We start from the raw sequence: 22,463 nt of genomic DNA on the forward strand, positions 1-22,463 counted from the left end.
TCCTGAGAAATCTGTATGCAGGTCAGGAAGCAACAGTTATAACTGGACCTGGAACAACAGACTGGTTCCAAATTGGGAATGGAGTATGTCCATTCCCATGGCTGAATATTGTTATTGCTTATTTAACTTATATGCAGAGTACATCATGTGAAATGCCAGGCTGAATGAAGCACAAACTGGAATCAAGATTGCTGGGAGAAATATCAATAACCTCAGATATGCAGATGATACCACCCTTACGGCAGAAAGTGAAGAAGAACTAAAGAGTCTCTTGATGAAAGCGAAAGAGGAGAGTGAAAAAGCTGGTTTAAAACAACATTCAGAAAACTAAGATCATGGCATCTGGTCCCATCACTCCATGGCAAATGGATGGGGAAACAGCAGAAACAGTGACAGACTCTTTTCTTGGGCTCCAAAATCACTGCAGATGGTGACTGCAGCCATGGAATTAAAAGACACTTGCTCCTTGGAAGAAAAGCTATGACCAACCTAGACAGCATATTAAAAAACAGAGAAATTACTTGGCTGACAAAGGTCTGTCTAGTCAAAACTATGGTTTTTCCAGTAGTTGTGTATGGATGTGAGAGTTGGACTATAAAGAAAGCTGAATGCTGAAGAATTGATGCTTTCGAACTGTGGTGTTGGAGAAGACTCTTGAGAGTCTCTTGGACTGCAAAGAGATGCAACCAGTCAATCCTAAAGAAAATCAGTCCTGGTTTTTGGAAGGACTGATGCTGAAGCTTAAACTCCAATACTTTGGCCACCTCATGTGAAGAGTTGACTGATTGGAAAAGACCCTGATGCTGGAACAGAAGGGGACAGAAAGGGATGACAGAGGATGAGATGGTTGGATGGCATCACCGACTCAATGGACATGAGTTTGAGTAAACTCTGCAATTTGATGATGGACAGGGAGGCCTGATGTGCTGCAGTCCGTGGGGTCACAAAGAGTCGTATATGACTGAGTGACTGAACTGAATTCAGGGGATGTTGAAGAAAAAGAATAGGCTTGTAACAGACCTTGGAAGGCCTGAAAAGTGAGCTAGTGCATTAAGCATAAATCAGATTTCTATTTAGGAAAATCATCCTGGAAGTTGTGGTGTGGAGCCTCAGCCTTCTGGGCTTCAGTTTCTTTTCTTCCAAATGAGCAAGATAATATTTAATAAAATGGTATTTTATAAGGCTGAATAAAGAACAAGTGAACTATATTCGTGAAATTGTTTTGATAAAAATCTGTCTCATACATTCTCTCATTCATATCCTGAGTATCTGAGGACTCTGTTTTTCCGTTCCTGTCTCCACACTGACTTGGTGACTGGCTAGATTTAGCTTCAAATTCTATCTAAGATTTATTGCCTAAATACTGATGTTAATGATAGTGGCTAGTAGTTATAACAGTGGCACTGGCTCCTCAAGAAAGGTTTTTTAGATGACCCTTGGAAAGGCTGGGCCCTGACCTCTGTTCTCTAAGAAGTGACCTCTGTTCTCTCTGTTCTCTAAGTGTTCTTGGTAATACCTACCAAGAAATTCGTAGGAACTCAAGAAAGATATCAGTATACTAACTTTGCAAAATCCTGGAGAAGATAATAATAAATTCTTCCAGGGGTTGCTGGTGAAAGGTACAAGTAGGAGGTGACACGTGAACTTTCTTTGAAGCTTCAGTGGCATGGGAAAGGGGAGAGCTTTTTAGCAGAGGAACAGAATGGCAAATTCCCAGCATATGAAAACTGCTGATGTAGCAAGAAGTGAATGTAATACCAGACTGTGAAAGAATTTTGAATTCAGGAAAGTGTTTTTGGCAGCATCTTGGGGATTTCAAAATAATCTTTTTTTTTTTTTTCTTTTTTCAGGTACTTGGGTTTTTGTTGCTTTGGGAGGGGATTGAATTGTACCTGCACTGGTGTCATAAGGTAGGACATCTGAATCTTCATAGGAGTCCTGAGACCAGGACTGAATGTGCCTCTTTAGCACTGTGTCAGATACAGAGCTTCCCTTTGTTTTGTTGTTCCCCTTATAAAAAAAAGTCGACTTACACCATTTTAGTTGAAATCGTTAAATTGGTAAGAAAGGTAACTGATGTACTGAAGGAACTGAACCTAAACTTTATTTTTTCTCCCTACTATGGACGCTGTGACTCTGTTCTTTTCATTCCCATAAAATCTTAGGCAACCTCCATTATTTCCCCAGTCCTTTATAGTCACAAGAACAATCTTGTTTCATTCGTTAAAAATTTTGCTTCACTCCAACTTCATGAAGTATTTCCCTTCCCCTATTTCACATGACCCAGGGCTGGGGACCTGCAGTTGTGGAAAGAGCATGATTGTCCTTTTACCTTTCTTCCAGAGTATGGCTAAGGGAAAGGAGAGGTAGGATGAAAGAACACAGTCCCACAGGGAGGGGTTGATTCTAACAGGACCAAGTAAATGCAGTTTTTGGCTCTTAACTGCATGGATTTTTCCATGTGTATCTTCAGAGACCCTTCTGCTGACTTTCCTGGTGGCTTAGACAGTAAAGTGTGTGCCTACAATGCGGGAGACCTGGGTTCAATCCCTGGGTTGGGAAGATCTCCTGGAGAAGGAAATGGCAATCCACTCCAGTATTCTTGCCTGGAAAATCCCATGGACGGAGGAGCCTGATGGGCTACAGTACATGGGGTTGCAAAGAGCCGGACCCGACTGAGCAACTTTAGTTTCACTTTCACTTTCTACTGAGAACCTTGATTGCAACTTTCTTGGTAAAGTGAATGCCTGTCTTCCTGTATTCCCTGATGCTTCTCTGCTAAGGTCCTTTTGACTCTCCCTTAGTTTGAAGCCCTTTAAGGTTATATTAGCAATTACAAAGGATCCATACCTGTTATGAGGACGCAGTCATTACTGATCCAGCATCTGAAGACATGCAGCTCATTTCCAACATTGCCTCCCTTGTCTTATACTGCCATGGGCTTGAGCATCTCCAGCATAGCTTCTTGGTATTTATAGACTTTTTTAAGGCATGGTTTTCCTTGTATTTCCTCAAATCCAGGAGCATGTCAAATTCTCTGAGTGGTCTCCTTAAATTTCCTCTTTTTCAAAAGGAAAGTATGAACTGAAAATGTAGATTTAAGGATTAGAACAGATGGAAATTGAAGTTGTAAGTTCTTACAGGGAAAGAGTGTAGACTGAAAAGTATATAAACAGGCCTGTTGAGATCACCATCTATTTTGGAATTGGGACAGCATGATCAGTTAGTTACTACCAAGTTATAACCCTACGGTTGTACCATTCTGGTTGTCATTCTAGCCTTGTGCCTTTTACAGAAACCATGCTTAACTTGCCCCTGGAAGTGAGTGCTGCTATTTGGCCTCTGCCACAGTAGAATCTCATCATTGCCTTTGAACTCAGGAAGCCAGTTTGAGTGGCAACACCCCTCACCTTTATCTAGGCATAAAGCATGGCCACTATGGTGCTTTTCAAGGATGCTGACACTTTCTCACTATGTGTTTTTCAGTGGACTCTGAGACCGCCCATAGAGCCCAGTATGGTATGGGTTAGCTTATTATAGGTGATAGCATTCCAGAAACCTTTTCTCAATAAACCATTGAATTCTTTCTTCTATATTACACCAAGGAATTGCTGGCATCCCAATTTTATAATGCATCGGCTACCATTTTTTTTTTCTTAAATTGAAGTATAGTTGGTTTACAGTATTATATTAGTGTTAGGTATGTAACATAGTAATCAATATATTTATATTATATTCCACTTAAAATTATTATAAGCTGCTGGCTATATTCCCTGTGCTGTACATAACATCCTTGTATCTTGCTAAGTTTTATATCTAGTAGTCAGTGTCTCTTAATCCCCTTTCCCTATCTAGCTCCTCCCCTACTCCTTTCTCTGCTAGTAACCACTAGTTTGTTTTCTGTATCTGTGAGTCTGTTTCTGTTCTATTATATTCATTCATTTATTTTGTATATTCTGCATATGCATGAAAACATACAGTATTTCTCATTCTCGGTCTGAGGTACTTTACTAAGTATAGTATCCTCCAGGCCCATCCATTTTTTGAAAATGGCAAAGTTCCATTCTTTTTTATGTCCTAGTTGTATTCCACTGTGTGTAAGTACATACACACACACACACACAGTCATCACATCATATTATCCATTCATCTGTTGTTGATGAACAGCTAGATTGCTTCCAGATCTTGGCTATTGTAAATAAAGCTGCTGTGAGCATTAGGGTGCATATTTCTTTTTGAATTGATGTTTTCATTTTCTTTAGCATAACTCCAGGAATGGAATTGGTGGAACATATGGTAGTTCTGTTTTCAATTTTTTTGAGGACCCTCCATACGGTGTTTCATAGCGGTTGTGTTAATTTACATTTGTACCAATGTGTACTAGGATTCCCTTTTTTCCACATCCTTGCCAACATTTATTATTTGTTGAGTTTTTGACAATAGCCATTCTGACAGGTGTGAGGTGATAGCTCATTGTGGTTTTGCTTTGCATTTTTCTGATGATTAGTGATGTTGAGCATCTTTTCATGTGCCTTTTTCACAATCTCTATGTCTTCTTTGGAAACATGTCTATTCAGGTCTTGTGCCCAATTTTAAATTGGGTTGTTTCTTTTTTTAATGTTGAGCTGTATGAACTCTTTATATATTTTGGATGTTAACCCCTTATCAAGCCTATGATTTCCACATACCTGCTCTCATTCAAAAGATAGTCTTTTCATTTTGTTAATTGTTTCCTTTGCTGTATCAGTTCAGTTCAGTTGCTCAGTCATGTCTGACTCTTGGCAACCAAATGAACTGCAGCACACCAGGCTTCCCAGTCCAGTACCAACTCCCCGAGGCCACCCAAACTCATGTCCATGGAGTTGGTTATACCATCCAACAATCTCATCCTCTGTTGTTCCCTTCTCCTCCTGCCCTCAATCTTTCCCAGGATCAGGGTCTTTTCAAATGAATTAGCTCTTCGCAACAGGTGGCCAAAGTATTGGAGTTTCAGCTTCAACATCAGACCTTCCAGTGAATACCCAGGACTGATCTCCTTTAGGATGGACTGGTTGGATCTCCTTGCAGTCCAAGGGACTCTCAAGAGTCTTCTCCAACACCACAGTTCAAAAGCATCAATTCTTCGGCACTCAGCTTTCTTTACAGTCCAACTCTCACATCCATACATGACTACTGGAAAAATCATAGCCTTGACTAGACGGACCTTTGTTGGCAAAGTAATGTCTCTGCTTTTGAATATGCTGTCTAGGTTGGTCATAACTTTCCTTCCAAGGAGTAAGATCTTTTAATTTCATGGCTGCAATCACCATCTGCGGTGATTTTGGAGCCCAGAAAAATACGGACTCTCACTGTTTCCACTGTTTCCCATCTATTTCCCATGAAGTGATGGGACCAGATGCCATAATCTTAGTTTTCTGAATGTTGAGCTTTAAGCCAACTTTGTCACTCTCCTCTTTCACTTTCATCAAGAGGCTTTTTAGTTCCTCTTCACTTTCTGCCATAAGGGTGGTGTCATCTGCATATCTGAGGTTATTGATATTTCTCCTGGCAATCTTGATTCCAGCTTGTGCTTCCTCCAGCCCAGCATTTCTCACGATGTACTCTGCATATAAGTTAAATAAGCAGGGTGACAGTATATAGCCTTGACCTACTCCTTTTCCTATTTGGAACCAGTCTGTTGTTCCATGTCCAGTTCTAACTGTTGCTTCCTGACCTGCATACAAATTTCTCAAGAGGCAGATCAGGTGGTCTGGTATTCCCATCTCTTTCAGAATTTTCCACAGTTTATTGTGATCCACACAGTCAAAGGCTTTGGCATAGTCAATAAAGCAGAAATAGATGTTTTTCTGGAACTCTCTTGCTTTTTCCATGATCTAGCGAATGTTGGCAATTTGATCTCTGGTTCCTCTGCCTTTTCTAAAACCAGCTTGAACATCAGGAAGTTCATGGTTCACATATTGCTGAAGCCTGGCTTGGAGAATTTTGAGCATTACTTTACTAGCATGTGAGATGAGTGCAATTGTGCAGTAGTTTGAGCATTCTTTGGCATTGCCTTTCTTTGGGATTGGAATGAACACTGACCTTTTCCAGTCCTGTGGCCACTGCTGAGTTTTCCCAATTTGCTGGCATTTTGAGTGCAGCACTTTCACAGCATCATCTTTCAGGATTTGAAAGAGCTCAACTGGAATTCCATCACCTCCACTAGCTTTGTTCGTAGGCCCACTTGACTTCACATTCCAGGATGTCTGGCTCTAGGTGAGTGATCACACCATCGTGATTATCTGGGTCGTGAAGATCTTTTTTGTACAGTTCTTCTGTGTATTCTTGCCATCTCTTCTTAATATCTTCTGCTTCTGTTAGGTCCATACCATTTCTGTCCTTTATCGAGCTCATCTTTGCATGAAATGTTCCCTTGGTATCTCTAATTTTCTTGAAGAGATCTCTAGTCTTTGCCATTCTGTTGTTTTCCTCTATTACTTTGCATTGATTGCTGAAGAAGGCTTTCTTATCTCTTCTTGCTATTCTTTGGAACTCTGCATTCAGATGCTTATATCTTCCTTTAGGATGGATAAATAAATTAATTACACACACACACACACACACACACACACACACATACATATAGTGAAAGTAGCTCAGTCATGTCCGACTCTTTGCGACCCCATGGACTATATAGTCCATGGAATTCTCCGGGCCAGAATACTGGAGTGGGTAGCCTTTCCCTTCTCCAGGGAATCTTCCCAACCCAGGGATTGAACCCAGTCTCCCGCATTGCAGGATTCTTTACCAGCTGAGTCACAAGAGAAGCCCGTACATATATAAGTTTAGCCCAGTCCTGAATTCTTTTCTCCTTGTTTAACAATCTTAGGATTTTTTCCTACATATACTGTAGAGTTTGGTCAGTAAATTTAATAAAGCCATCTCTTGAAGTATTCTTAGATGTAATTCTGATTATAAGTCTGTAGGCAAATAGGAAAAGGAGTACATCAAGGCTGTATATTGTCACCCTGCTTATTTAACTTCTATGCAGAGTATATCATGAGAAATGCTGGGCTGGAGGAAGCACAAGCTGGAATCAAGATTGCTGGGATGAATATCAATAACCTCAGATATGCAGATGGCACCACCCTTATGACAGAAAGTGAAGAAGAACTAAAAAGCCTGTTGATGAAAGTGAAAGTGGAGAGTGAAAAAGTTGGTTAAAGCTCAATATTCAGAAAACTAAGATTATGGCATCTGGTCCCATCACTTCATGGTGAATAGATGGGGAAACAGTGGAAACAGTGGCTGACTTTATTTTTCTGGGCTCCAAAATCACTGCAGATGGTGATTGCAGCCATGAAATTAAAAGACGCTTGCTCCTTAGAAGGAAAGTTATGACCAACCTAGATAGCATAGTCAAAAGCAGAGACATTACTTTGCCAACAAAGGTCCGTCTAGTCAAGGCTATGGTTTTTCTAGTGGTCATGTATGGATGTGAGAGTTGGACTGTGAAGAGGGCTGAGTGCCGAAGAATTGATGCTTTTGAACTGTGGTGTTGGAGAAGACTCTTGAGAGTCCCTTGGACTGCAAGGAGATCCAACCAGTCCATTCTAAAGGAGATCAGTTTTGGGTGTTCATTGAAGGGACTGGCTGAAGCTGAAACTCCAATACTTTGGCCACTGGATGCGGAGAGCTGACTCATTTGAAAATACCCTAATGCTGGGAGGGATTGGAGGTAGGAGAAGAAGGGGACGACAGAGGATGAGATGGTTGGATGGAATCACCGCCCCAATGCACATGGGTTTGGGTGAACTCCAGGAGTTTGTGATGGACAGGGAGGCCTGGTATGCTGTGGTTCATGGGGTTGCAAAGAGTTGGACATGACTGAGCGACTGAACTGAACTGAACTGAGACAATGGAAAGTGATGCAGGTGAGGTATGAGAAAGAGTGGGCATCCCCTTGAAAGGTGACCACCTTAGTTAGGGCTTCATCCATTGAAGGATTAGGTTTATTGGACTTTTGAGGAGAGATTGCTTCTGTTGGCAACAGGGATTCTGTGGGGCTTGGAGTTTCAGTTTTAGTGTGCAAAGAATAAATCCCAAAGGAAAGGGTTAGTACCAGGCCTGTAACCTTTTTCCTTCCACTTAGGCATGTTCAGAGAGGAATGAATCAAAACTCTTTATAAATATATCAAAGGTATTTAAACATACTAAAAATAGTTATTAGTCAAAAGATAGTGAAGAATTTTTATCTATGAAAATTTTAGCAGAATATAACCTGGTATATTTGGGTTGCTTATTGTAAATAATCTTGAAATTTATAAATTTGTATTGTGGGAGACATGGCTACCCGAGTTGCATAATTAATGGGATATAAGATAAGGATGCTCTGTAACTCAAAAGGCTCCTTCTGGGAATCAAAGTTTCCATACATTTTGCTCAAAACACACACCTCAGATTAACAAATTTCTTTTTATTGAAGTATAGTTGATTTACTTCATGCATGTAGAAGGGGAAAACGTGGAAAGAGTGAAAGATTTTATTTTCTTGGGCTCCAAAATCACTGCAGATGGTGACTGCAGCCATGAAATTAAAAGATGCTTGCTCCTTGTAAGGAAAAGTTACGAGAAACCTAGGCAGTGTATTAAAAAGCAGAGATATCACTTTGCTGACACAGGTCCTTTTAAAGAAAGCTTTGATTTTTCCAGTAGTCATGTGAGAGTTGTGACAGTTGGACCATAAAAAAGGCTGAGCGCTGAAAAATTGGTGTTTCAAACTGTAGTGCTGGAGAAGACTTGAGAGTCCCTTGGACTGCAAGAAGATCAAACCAGTCAATCCTAAAGGAGATCACCCCTGAATATCCATTGGAAGGCCTGATGCTGAAGCTGAAGCTCTAATACTTTCGACCACCTGGTGTGAAGAGCTGACTCATTGGAGAAGACCCTGATTCTGGGAAAGATTGAAGGCAAAAGGAGAAGGGAATGGCAGAGGATGAGATGGTTAGATAGCATCACCGACTCAGTGAACATGAGTTCAAGCAAACTCTGGGAGATAATGAAGGACAGGGAAGCCTGGCGTGCTGCAGTGCATGGTGTCACCAGAATTGGACACAACTTAGGAACTAAACAACAGCGTAGTTGATTTACAGTGTTGTTTCAGGGGTACAGCCAGGTGATCATTTATAAACACATATACATATACATTCTTTTTAAGATTCTTTTCCATTATAAATCCCTATAAGATGTTGAGTATAGTTCCCTGTGCTATGCAGTAGATCCTTGTTTTTTAATCCATTTCATATATAGTAGTGTGTATCTGTTAATCCCATACTCCTCATTTTTCCCTCCCCATTCTCCTTTCCCCTTTGGCAACCATAGTTTGTTTTCTATGTCTGTGAATCTATTTCTGTTTTGTAAATAAATTCATTTGTATCTTTTTTTGGATCCTGCATATAAATGAAATCATATGATATTTGCCTTTCAGTCTGACATACTTAGTTTGACAAGGTCTAGATTCATCCACATTACTGCAATTGGCAATATTTCGTTCTTTTTATTCCGTTGTATCTGTGTACCACATTTTCTTTGTGCATTCATCCTTTGATGGACATTCATGTTGCTTTCATGTCGTGGCTATTGTAAATAGTACTGCAATGAACATTGGGGTGCATGTATTGTTTCAGACCATGTTTTTCTTTAGATACATGTCCAGGAGTGGTGTTGCGGGGTCATATGATAGCTCTGCTTTTAGTTTTTTAAGGAACCTCCAACCATTTTCCCTTGGCTGCACCAGTTTACATTCCTGCCAACAGTTTAGCAGGGTTCCCTTTTATCTATGCCTCTCCAGCAATGATTATTTGTAGACTTTTTTTGACAGCCATTCTGACTGGTGTGAGTTGATACCTCATTGTAGTTTTGATTTGCATTTCTCTAATAATTGGTGATGTTGAGCATCTTTTCATTTCCCTGTTGGCTATCTATATGTTTTCTTTGGCAAAAGGTCTATTTAAGTCTTCTGCCCTTTTTTGATTGGGTTGTTTGGTTTTTTGTTAGTTGTAGCACTTGCAAATATTTTGTCTTCCTCTGTGGATTGTCTTTTCATTTTGTTCTTGGTTTCTTTTGCTGTGCAAAAACTTTTAAGTTTAACTAGGTCTCATTTGTTTATTTTTGCTTTTATTTCCATTATTCAAGAAAATGGATTCCAAAAAATATTGCTACAAAAACACACCTCATATTTTAAGTCCAGGATCAGCATGTATCCTAATACAGGAGAGGAAAGACATTTTTATGAATAGCTGCATTTGATAGAATCAGATTTTCCCACAAGAAAAAAATTTATCTTTAATTGACTATATCATTTCAATCATTAGTGAAGTTTGGTGTTGGGTATGCTCACAGAATCACAGAAGATTCATGTGAATCTTATTTGACAATTAAACCCTTGTGTTGTAATGCATTTGATTTGCTAATAGGTTAAGATTTCTGCATCTGTTAATAGGAGAAATTGGACTATAATTTTTCTCTCTTGTAATGTCCTTATTGAATTTGAGTATCAATGTTTTGTTGGCTTCATAAGACAAGTTAGAGAGCATTCCCTCTTTTTTATTCTCTAGGAGAGCTTGTTAAAGTGGAAATATTTTTTCTTAAATGTTTGGAAAATTAACCATTGAAGGCAGTATGATCTGGAATTATTTTGTGAGAAGGTTTAATTCAATTGCTTTTTTATAGAGATTATGAAAGAGTGGGAACCAAGTATTCTTTACAGGCAACATAGAAGCAGAAAAACTATATTTGAAGGAGAAAAATTTAAAGTTGTATCTTCTTGGTCTCAGTGTTCTTTCTCAATGAAATAGTGTTCTGGCCAGCAGATACTTTTCATCAGTTCAACAAATATTTATTGGGTATTTTATATGAATCAGACATATTCTGCAAGGCAGTGAAGATATAATATAAACAAATATTGTCCTTGACCTCTTGAAACTTACAGTCTGCTGGGGAAAACATGCACTGAAAAGGTACTTACTTACAAAATATTTTTTATTTGTTACCATATTGAGTCATGTAAAAGAGTAGTGAATATTTATAATAGCCAGTATTGAAGCTGAGTGAGACATGCCAGGCAGTACTCATGGTGACCCAGCTGAGGTGGAGATGATAAATTAGTAAAGGTATCGGGCCATATACATAGCTGTGTAAGTTTTTTCTCCAGAAAGCAAAGAAGGTAAATTATTGAATTCATCTAATGTTGAGCATTTGCAGGTTGGTTAGGTTAAAAGCATGAGGAAATGAGGACCCAGACACTACAGGGACACATACATTTCCTAAGGATGGTTCTCATCCAAGATTAGTGCTTGGAAGTCAGGAAATTCTTTTTGTTTCCCCAGATCCTGATTCTGCTAGTGATTGTGATATGCTCATTTTTTTTCTGGATTTTATTCACTTACTGGAAAGACAGATGGCTCACCGTTGGGCTGTCACTGCAGGTAAGCACCATTCTTAGTTGTAGCCCTGTCTGTTCAGATGTGTTCAGCCTGACTTTTTGGCTTTCTCCCAGGTCTTTGCTCCCTACATACACCTGAGCAGCATAGCTATGATGGTTATTCTTTCATGGCCTTTGGCTTTCTACTTGATCCATTTGGAAGGAGAAGGTATGTTCTGTGGGTGGAACCTTGCCTGATCCTTTCGGTTCTGCCTTTAACTTCTGTACCTTACTCAGTGAAACAAGCTGGATAGATAGCCACCAGTGTACCTCTTTGAAATTCATTCAGCTTATTACTCAGTCATGCTCCTTATAGTCAGACAACCCCACATGACCTATCATAGCATTTCCCTGATCAAACCAATTTCTCTTTCTAGAAAAATAAGAATTTTCTCTCTTTTGTTACATATTGACTGTCTTGAAATGGATTGGGGTTAGGGAGAGAATAGAGGCAATTTTATTTGACCAGAACGATGGTATAAATCCCAGTTCTTTAAGTTTGTATTTAAATATTACTAGTTTCAACTCATGAACCAGGTGCAGATATCCATGGGTACATCTTAGTAACTCAGAGTAGAAGCATGTGAGTCCCTGTCACATCTGGGAACTTCCCCAGAAGCAGAAGTGTGTGCCTCTGCTACTGGTTTCCTCTCCATTCTTCGCCCTAATATCATGGAAACAAATAAGAATCAGAGGTGTACATGAAACAGTTTTGAGAATGGAGTTATCTCTCAACACCCTTACTGAGAAACCAGGAGGACCTTCTGTCTGTGTCTTTTTGATTACTGGTTAAACAAGGAGTGCTTGCATCCTACTTGTATAGAGACGCAGGCAAGAGAAAGACTGGGATTGCAGTGTTGCCCTTGTGTGTTTGTATATGGGTATATATGTAGGTGGAGGGTGAGTTTTAGGAAATGTTTCTGGGGGCAAGATATTAGAAGAAACAATAATTAACTCTTTTCTTTTCCTAAATTTTAGCTAGAATCAGAAGATACCAGATGACATGTAATGAGAGAAAAAGAAACAAGAGGTGTAATGTGCTTACAAAGTTGAGAGGTTAGAGCTGAAGATCTATGTTCAAAAGTGACATAGGTGGTAATTTTAAAACTTAAAAATCGGTAAAATTTTTAGAGGTCTAAAATAGTAAGTGGGAAATAGCCAATGATAAATAGGTATTATGGTCAGGCTCTGTGTGTGTGTGTGTGTGTGTGTGTGTGTGAGAGAGAGAGAGAGAGAGAGCGAGCAAAATACTGAGTACCTGTGGTGTCAACTATCATATCAATTCTATGAAGTAGATGTTAGTAGCAAGATAGCTCCATTTTTCAGATGAAGATAATGAAGACCCAGAGGGGTTAAGCAATGTGTCTGAGTCACACAATTTGAAAGTAGTAGCATCTGGCTTTGAATTCACATTTCTGTCAACTACTGTCCCTTCTGGGCTTCCGCAGTGGCTTAGTAGGTAAAGAATCTGCCTGCCATGCAGGAGACTCAGGTTCAATCCCTGGGTCAGCAAGCTCCCTTGGAGTGGGAAAATGGCAACCCACTCCAGTATTTTTCCTAAAAAATCCCATGGACAGAGAAGCCTGGCAGGCTAGTCCAAAGGGTCACAAAGAGTTGGACACAACTGAGCAACCAAACACACATCAGCACTATCCCTTCTACTCTACCTTACTGCCTGAAATAGAGGCATTTAAAGCTTATCTTTGGCCTTCACTGGTGGCTCAGTGGTAAAGAATCCACCCGCCAATGCAGAAGATGTGAGTTTGATCCCTGGGTTGGGAAGAGACCCTGGAGAAGGAAATGGCAGTCCACTCCAGTCTTCTCGTCTGGGAAACCCATGGATGGAGGAGCCCAGTGTGCTACAGTCCATGGGTCACAAAGAGTCAGACATGACTCAGTGACTAACAAAGCCTATTTTTAAAGGGCTTCTGGGCTTTCTCAGAACCAACTAAACTCCTTTTTCTGAGAAGATATTCCTTAACAGTCCCTCTTTTTCCTTTGCTTCCCACCTCTAGTATAATTCATTCCTTTGTAAATTTACATTTGTTAACAGTAGTGACTTAATAATAATGCTTATATTTGGATATTCCTGTGTTTTCAAATCACTGAGAGAACATAAGGATGTGAAAGAAATATAGAGTAAATCAGTGAGTCTGCAGAGTTAGTGAACCCACGGACTAAGTATTTATTTGTTGTTGCTTGGGGATAGTTAGTTGCTTGGGATGGTTCTCCATTCCTATTTGCCTTTTTTTCCCCCCTTCCTCCTCCTTCAACTTTTTCAGCTCTACAAGTGGCTATTGGATTGCCCTTTTTTCTTATCCTTTTGTGTCTCTATTTGCTTCCATTGGGGAATTTTTCTGCCTGTGTTCAGGAGAAGAATAAATTGGCACCCAAGCCGTACTTCTTTGGACATAGAGGTGCACCTATGGTAGGTCTGAGCATGAAGAATGTGGGCGAGTACGGGTGTGCATGGGTGTAGAGGGCACATCAGATCCTCGGAACCCCCTGGAGAAGTAAAGGGGTTGACTTGAGATGACAAGAATAAGTAATTAATTGTAGAGGTTGGATTTGAACTCACCTAATTCTCAGTCCATTTCTCTTTATTGTGTCCAGTGACATTGCCTCAGATGAGCAGAGTCCCTGAATCAGATTTGGTAGACAAGAATGTAGGCAGGTTCTTTGAACAAAGAGCCAAGGGAATCAAGTTTTGCTTTCTAAAGTCCTTTCTTACTGGGCCCCGTCACTACCCTAAAAGGGATGTCAGCAGAAAAGACTGTGAGATTAAAGGCCTGATGTCCTTTTCTTCCACAGCTGGGGCCTGAGAATACCATAATGTCCTTTGAGAAAGCTGTTGAACATGGGGCCTATGGACTGGAGAGTGATGTACATATAAGGTAGGAAAGAAGGGACCAGGGTGGGAGGAGAAAAGACCAGTGGATGACTCTAGCCTGGCCCAAGCTGTAGAGAGGGCAAGCCCTGGGAAGTTTCTCCCTTACTCACCTGGCACATCTGTAGATAACGCACATACATGAATCACTTCTCCTTTACAAACCACAAATCTGCACCCCTACATGCTCAATCACAGACTCATAAATCACACACACTATGTAGTCTCCACAAATAGTTCAAATTTGTGTCCCCTGCCAACATGCTTACAACTTGTCCCCATGCCCTACCTTAGCAATCTATTTAATTAATTAGTTAACATTCCCTGGGCACCTACTATATCCTTCTTCTGAGTGCTAGGGAGAGGAAGATGAGTGAGATAGAGTTCTGCCCAAGAGCTGTTCCCAGCCAGTGAAGGAGACATGGCGTGTTTACAAAGAACCTTATTCCTTTTACGGATATTAACATTTTAAATAACATTTTCCAGGGCCTTTGAATAATACTTAGGCATTTTAGTTAAATGCTTTAGATGTTTTAAACTGCAGTTATGCATTTAATGTGTTTTCTTTTTTAGGTACTTCAGTTTCAGTCTTTTCAGAATACTTGAGTAATTCTTACAAATCTAGCACATTAAATGTATAACTATATACATTGATATATTTCAAATCCTTTTATAAATGAGATGTGAACTTATAATCACAAATCTAGATCAGTTACTCAATTTCATTTTTTAAATTGGATTTACAAAGGTAACCTTTCCAAATTACCTTAAAGATAATTTTACTTAAAATTTACTTAAAATGCCAAACACCCAAAGATTCAAGTACAAATATTAATAACATATGTATGATTTTTTTGAACATACATATATTTAATTTTTCATTTCTCTACTTTGAAATGTACTTACTCACCAAGAAGACAATTAGGTCATTGAGGTTGCTTTGCCAAGTAAATATTTTGTGTTGGCCTCATTTTTTCAATTAAAATTTTTTGAAGTAAAATACAAAACATTAAATTTACTATGCTTACTATTCTAAGATGTATGTATCAGTGGTATTTTACATATTTTTAATGTTGCGGAAACTTGAGCCAACTATCTCTGTGACTTCTTTTCATCTTGTAAAAGCTTTAGACCCATTAAACAATGATGCTCCATTCTCTCCTCGCCCACCCCCCAGCCCCTAGAAACTCCTTTGTACTTTTCTGTCTCCATGATTTTGTCTATATTTTAGGTACCTCATATAAATGTATAATTCATATAGTATGTGATTTTTTTGTGACTGGCATGTCTGTCAGTTAGTCTTGTAGTCTTCAAGTTCATTCATATGTTATTTCAAAATTGCCATCCTAGAAGGATGAATAATATTCCACCGTATATATATACACTTGCATTTTGCTTTCATCAGTTTTGACACTTGGGTTGGTTTTACATTTTAGTTATAGTTAATGATGCTGCTTTGAACATGGATGTATAAATATCTATTTGAGACTGCTTTCAGTTCTTCGGGGTATATGTCCAGAAAGGGGATTGCTGGGTTACAATGATAATTCTCTTTTTAATTTTTTGAAGAACTGTCCTAGAGTTTTCCACAGTAGTTGCATCATCTTATGTTCCCACTTACAGTGTAGAAGTCTTCTAATTTCTCCACATCTTTGCCAACGTTGTTGTTTTCTGTTCTTTTGGTCGGAGCCATCTAATGGGTGTGAAGTATGATATCTCATTATAATTTTGATTTGCATTTCCCTAGTGATAAGTGATGTTGACCATATTTTCCTGTACTCACTATCTATTTATAATCTTCTTTGGAGAAACGTCTATTCAAGTTCTTTGCCCATTTTTGAATTTTGTTTGTTTTTTAGTTTACTGAACTTTATTTTTTAAAAATTGAAATACTGTTGATTTATATTGTTGTGTTAGTTTCAGGTGTACAGCAAAGTGATGCAGATCTATCTCTCTCTCTCTCTCTCCTTTTTCAGATTCTTTTCTAGGGTTGTATTTTTTTGCTGTTGAGTTTTAGAAGTTCTCTCTGTCTATTGGATATTAATGACTTATCAGATATTTAACTTGCAAATATTTTCCCATTCTGTAGGTTGCTGTTTTACTCTATTGACATTGTCTTTTGATGCACAAAATGTTAAATATTCATGAAGGCCAGTTAGTTTATTTACATTGTTGTTGCCTGTATATTTTCATATCTAAGAAATCATTGCCAAATATATTTTCCCCTATATTTTCTACTAAGAGATACATTGTTTTAGTTTTTACATTTAGTTCTTTGATCTGTTTTGAGTTTTTGTATATGATGTTAGGCAGTGATCCAGTTTTATTCTTTTCATGTGAATATCCAGCACCATTTGTTGAAAAGATTGTTATTTTTCTTTCTGTTGAATGGTCTTGCCACCCTTGCTGAAAGTCATTTGACCATATATGCAAGGGTTTATATCTGGACTGTGTTCTGTTCCTTGTCTGTCTTTATTCCAGTACCCTACTGTTTTGATTACTGTAGGTTTGTAGTAAGTTTTTAATCAAGAAGTGTTAATACTCTAGTGTTGTTTTTCTTTTTTAAGATTGTTTTGGTTGTTTGGGATCCCTCGTGATTCCATATGAATTTTAGGATGACTTTTTCTTTCTTCAAAAAATGTCATTGGAGGACAAGATAATAAGAGAGTAGGATAACCATGACCTTGTCTGCTTCCATGGGCACACCAGAACTGCAACTACTTACAGAGAAACTATCCATGAGAATGACCTGAAGACTAGCAGAAAAGAGCTTCTGCAAATAAAGATATAAGGAAGGAACCACAGTGAGACAGGTAGGAGGGGCAGTGATTTGGTATAGTTAAGACTTCATACCCCAGGGTAGGTGAGCCACAAATGCAAATATAAGTATTATCACAGAAGTTCTTCCCAAGGAGTGAGGAGTTTGAGCCTTATTTTGGGATTCCCACCTCAGAGGTCTTGCACTGAGAAGATGAGCCCCCAAGAGCATTTCACTTTGGGTGAGTAGGGTTTACTTTTGGGAGAGCCAGAGGACTGTGGGAAATAGAGACTCCATACTTAAATAGAAAACACAAACCCCCACACACTCATGAGATTCAGGGCAGAAACAGTGATTTGAAAGAATCTTTTGTCAGACTCACTTGATTATCTTTGAGAACCTTTTGGAGAGACAGGAGTTAGTTGAAACTCATCATGGAAACATAGACACTGGCAGCAGTGGTGCTAGAGAAGACTCTTGAGAGTTCCTTAGACTGGCCAGGAGATCAAACCAGTAATCCTAAAGAAAATCAACCCTGAATATTCATTGGAAGGATTGATGCTGAAGCTGAAGCTCCAGTACTTTGGCCACCTGATGCAAAGAGCCGACTCACTGGAAAAGACCCTGATGCTGGGGAAGATTGAAAGCAGGAGGAGAAGAGAGTGACAGAGGATGAGAGGGTTGGATGGCATCACTGATGCAATTTACATGAACTTGGGCAAACTCCAGGAGATGATGAGGTACAGGGAAGCCTGGCATGTTGCAGTCCATGGAGTCATGACGAGTTGGCCATGACTTGGTGACTGAACAACAACAATCAGACACTTCTGATACAACCTTAAGCATACTAACATTCACATTTGGGAGCGGGGGTGGGGGTCTCATAATGAGAAGCCCTTAAGAAGGAAATGGCAACCTACTCCAGTATTCTTGCCTGGAAAATCCCATGGATAGAGGAGACTGACAAGCTATAGTTCCTAGGGTAGCAAAGAGTCAGACATGGTTTAGTGACTAAACAGCAAGTAGCAGCAGCAGAAAGAGGAGAGAGAAGGTGTGCAGAGAATATATTTGAAGACATAATAGCAAAGGAAACAGACATCCAAGTCAAAGAAGGACAGAGAATACTGAACAGATCAAACCCAAAGAAGTTCACACCAAGACAAATTGTAATTGAAATGGCAAAAGTTAAAGAGAAAATCTTAAAAGCAGCAAGGGAAAAGCAAAGTTATGTACAAAGGAATTTCTGTAAGATTCTGAGCTGAGTTTTCGGCAGAAACTATGCAGGCCATGAAGGTTAATTAATTAAAATAATAAGCAGGAAAAATACATAACCAGGAATGCTCTACAAACTTCTCACTCACATTTGAAGGTGAAATAAAGTTTTATCCAACCAGTCAGTCCTAAAGGAAATCAGTCCTGAATATTCACTGAAAGCTGAAACTCCAATTCTTTGGCCACCTGATGTGAAGAACTGACTCATTGGAAAAGACCCTGATGCTGGGAAAGATTGAAGATGGGAGGAGAAGGGGACAACAGAGGATGAGATGGTTGGATGGCATCACCAACTCAGTGGAGATGAGTATGAGTAAGTTCCTGGTGGTGGTGTTGGACAGGGAAGCCTGGCGTGCTGCAGTCCATGGGGTCACAAAGAGTCGGACACAACTGAGTGACTGAATTGAACTGAAGGCTAAAAGAATTCAGCTCCATGAAACTAGCTTTACCAGAAATGTTAAAGGGACTGCTCTAAATGGAAAAGGCCACAACTAGAAATATGAAAAATTTGAAAGGAAAAAGTTCATTGGTAAAGGCAAATACACAGTAAAGGTAGAAGATCATTCACCTATAAAGCTAGTAGGAAGGTCGCAAGGTAAAAGTAAGAAAGTCATCAATATCCACAATAAGTAGTTAAGGGATGCACAAAATAAGAAGATGTAAAATATGATGTCAGACCAGACATCTTGTGGCTGTGTTGTGCTTGTGAGCCCTGTAGGGCCATGGAGGACTGATTACTGCATGGGGAGAAGGCCAACAGTGGCTTGAGGAAGGTCCTAGCCCTTCTGCACTTACGTCTGGCAGAGCTGATTTGGAACAGTGAGGCAGTCCTTCCCAGTCGCTAGGATAATCAGCTGATTGGCCACACCTTTGAGTAAACACCAAGATATTGAAAAGCCAGATGAAAAGCTCAGACTGTGGTGTTGAAACAGATTAATAAGGAACTTAATGATTTAGCCCATAAGCCTTCAGCAGTGTTTTTTCAGGTCCATTTGGTGCAGATACATTTCATTGGCAAGCCGCAATTATGGCACCTAATGACAGCCCGTATGAAGGTGGCATATTCTTTTTAACAATTGATTTTCCTACAGAGTGCCCCTTCAAACCACTTACCATTGCATTTACAACAGGAACTTATCATCCAAATATTAAAAGTAATGGTAGCATTTGTCTCCTAAGATCACAGTAGTCTCCCACTTTAGCTATATATATAATGTTCAAGCTGGTTTTAGAAAAGGCAGAGGAACCAGAGATCAAATTGCCAACATCCACTGGATCATGGAAAAAGCAAGAGAGTTCCAGAAAAACATCTATTTCTGCTTTATTGACTATTCCAAAGCCTTTGACTGTATGGATCACCACAAACTGTGGAAAATTCTGAAAGAGATGGGAATACCAGACCACCTGACCTGCCTCTTGAGAAATCTGTATGCAGATCAGGAAGCAACAGTTAGAACTGGACGTGGAACAACAGACTGGTTCCAAATAGGAAAAGGAGTATGTCAAGGCTGTATAGTGTCACCCTGCTTATTTAACTTCTGTGCAGAGTACATCATGAGAAACCCTGGGCTGGAAGAAGCACAAGCTGGAATCAAGATTGCCGGGAGAAATATCAATAACCTCAGATATACAGATGACACTACCCTTATAGCAGAAAGTGAAGAGGAACTAAAAAGTCTTTTGATGAAAGTGAAAGAGGAGAGTGAAAAAGTTGGTTAAAGCTCAACATTCAGAAAACTAAGATCATGGCATCTGGTCCCATCACTTCATGGGAAATAGATGGAGAAACAGTGGAAACAGTGTCAGACTTTATTTTTTTGGGCTCCAAAATCACCGCAGATGGTGACTGCAGCCATGAAATTAAAAGACGCTTACTCCTTGGAAGGAAAGTTATAACCAACCTAGATAGCATATTCAAAAGCAGAGACATTACTTTGCCAACAAAGGTTCATCTAGTCAAGGCTATGGTTTTTCCTGTGGTCATGTATGGATGTGAGAGTTGGACTGTGAAGAAGGCTGAGCACCGAAGAATTGATACTTTTGAACTGTGGTGTTGGAGAAGACTCTTGAGAGTCCCTTGGACTGCAAGGAGATCCAACCAGTCCATTCTGAAGGAGATCAGCCCTGGGATTTCTTTGGAAGGAATAATGCTAAAGCTGAAACTCCAGTATTTTGGCCACCTCATGCGAAGAGTTGACTCATTGGAAAAGACTCTGATGCTGGGAGGGATTGGGGGCAGGAGGAGAAGGGGACGCCAGAGGATGAGATGGCTGGATGGCATCACCAACTCAATGGACGTGAGTCTGAGTGAACTCCGGGAGTTGGTGATGGACAGGGAGGCCTGGCGTGCTGTGATTCATGGAATCGCAAAGAGTCGGGCACGACTTGGCGACTGAACTGAACTGAACTGAACTTAAATATATAAGCAGCATCACATTCCATCAAATTTCATTAAAAACAGCAGCATACCTATTCTTTTCAAATGCAAGTCAAACATTCTCCAGGACAGATTACATGCTAGGCCATAAAACAAGCCTCAGTAAGTTTAAGAACACTGGAATTATATCAGACCTCTCTCTCAACTACAGTGCTATAAGCTTATAAATCAAATAGAAGGAAAAAACCTGGAAAACATACAAACATGTGGAGGCTAAAGAATGATACTAAACAACCAATGATTCGCTGAAGAAATTAAAGAAGAAAAAAATAATATCTGGAAGCAAAATGAAAAAACAGTGATCCAAAATTTATGGAATACAGCAAAAGCAGTTTTAAGACAGAAGTTTGTAGTACTACAGGCCAACCTTAGGAAACAAAAATAACATAACCTTACACCTAAAATGATTAGAAAAAGAAGATCAAACACAACTCAAAAGTTAAGAAAAATCATAAAGCTGAGAGCAGAAATAAGTAAAAGAGACAGAAAAAAGTAAAGCAACAGAAATGATCACTGAAAGTATGAACTGGTTCTTTGAAAAGAGATGCTAGATTGTTAAATCTTTAGCCTAACTCTTCAAGGAAAAAAAAAAAAGAGACCTAAATCAATAAAGTCAAAAATGAATAAGGGAAACTTAATAACAAACAGCACAAAAATAGAAAGGAGCATAAGAGATTGCTATGGACCTATCAATGACTCATTAATGAATTTGGTAAAGTCTCAGGCTATGGAATTAATGCACAGAAATATATTGCATTTCTATATAGTAAAAGAACTATCAGAGAAATTAAAATAATCCCATTCACAATGACATCAAAGAGAATAGAATACCTGCAAACAAATCTTACTAAGGAGCTAAAACATGTGCACTTTGAAAATTGCAAGACATAATAAATGAAATTGCAGATGACAGAGAAGTATAGAAAGATACACCATGCTCATGGACTGGAAGAATTAATATTGTTAAAATGACCATACCAACCCGATGAAATCTACAGATTCAATGCAATCTCTATTAAAATGTCAATGGAATTTTTCACAGATCTAGAACAAATAATTCCAAAATTTTTATGGGAACACAGAAAACCTCTGAGTACCCAAAACAGTTTAAAGATAGAAGACTCCCTCCAAAGTATACTGTAGAGCTACAGTAATCAAAACAGGATGATGTAGGCACAAAAACACACATAAATCAGTGGAACAGAATAGAGATCCCAGAAATGAGTCCATAGTTAATATATATCCATGGAGACTAAAATATGCAATGGGGAAAGGAAAGACTCTTCAAAAAATGGTGTTGGGAAAACTGTACCACTTTCTCACACCATATACAAAATAAACTCAAAATGAATTAAAGTCTTACGTGTAAGATCATAAAACATAAACTTGGAGAAGAAAACATTGGTAATGTACTCTTTGACTTAAGTCTTAGAATTTTGAAGGGAGGTCTGTTTCGTTAGGCTAAGGAAACAGAAGCAAAAATAAATGAGACAACATCAAATGAAACAAGCTTTTTCTCAGTGAAGGAAACTCAATTGAAAAAGCTGTGTACTGAATGGGAGAAGATATTTGCAAATGGCATATCTGACAAGTGGTTAATATCTTAAAGTATATAAAGAACTCATACAAGTCAGCATGAAAGAAACAAC

General features: G+C 39.1%; 1 protein-coding gene across 9 annotated transcripts in view; it reads left to right on the forward strand.

Moving 5' to 3' along the window:
- The window catches only part of LOC109554006 (glycerophosphodiester phosphodiesterase domain-containing protein 4-like), a 165,130-nt gene that overhangs the window by 36,464 nt on the left and 106,203 nt on the right, over window positions 1–22,463 (forward strand). For 8 of the 9 annotated variants that reach the window (XM_070783305.1, XM_070783304.1, XM_070783310.1 and 5 more), the window contains 6 exons: window positions 1,851–1,910; window positions 11,366–11,464; window positions 11,536–11,629; window positions 12,439–12,516; window positions 13,743–13,888; window positions 14,272–14,354. In XM_070783305.1, coding sequence (XP_070639406.1) covers window positions 1,851–1,910; window positions 11,366–11,464; window positions 11,536–11,629; window positions 12,439–12,516; window positions 13,743–13,888; window positions 14,272–14,354 — 560 coding nt within the window. The remainder of the gene's footprint in view (window positions 1–1,850; window positions 1,911–11,365; window positions 11,465–11,535; window positions 11,630–12,438; window positions 12,517–13,742; window positions 13,889–14,271; window positions 14,355–22,463) is intronic. The other variant, XM_070783309.1, reaches the window with a different exon arrangement.

Source organism: Bos indicus, chromosome 29, assembly GCF_029378745.1.
Source record: "Bos indicus isolate NIAB-ARS_2022 breed Sahiwal x Tharparkar chromosome 29, NIAB-ARS_B.indTharparkar_mat_pri_1.0, whole genome shotgun sequence".
In the NCBI taxonomy this organism is placed as follows: Eukaryota; Metazoa; Chordata; class Mammalia; order Artiodactyla; family Bovidae; genus Bos; species Bos indicus.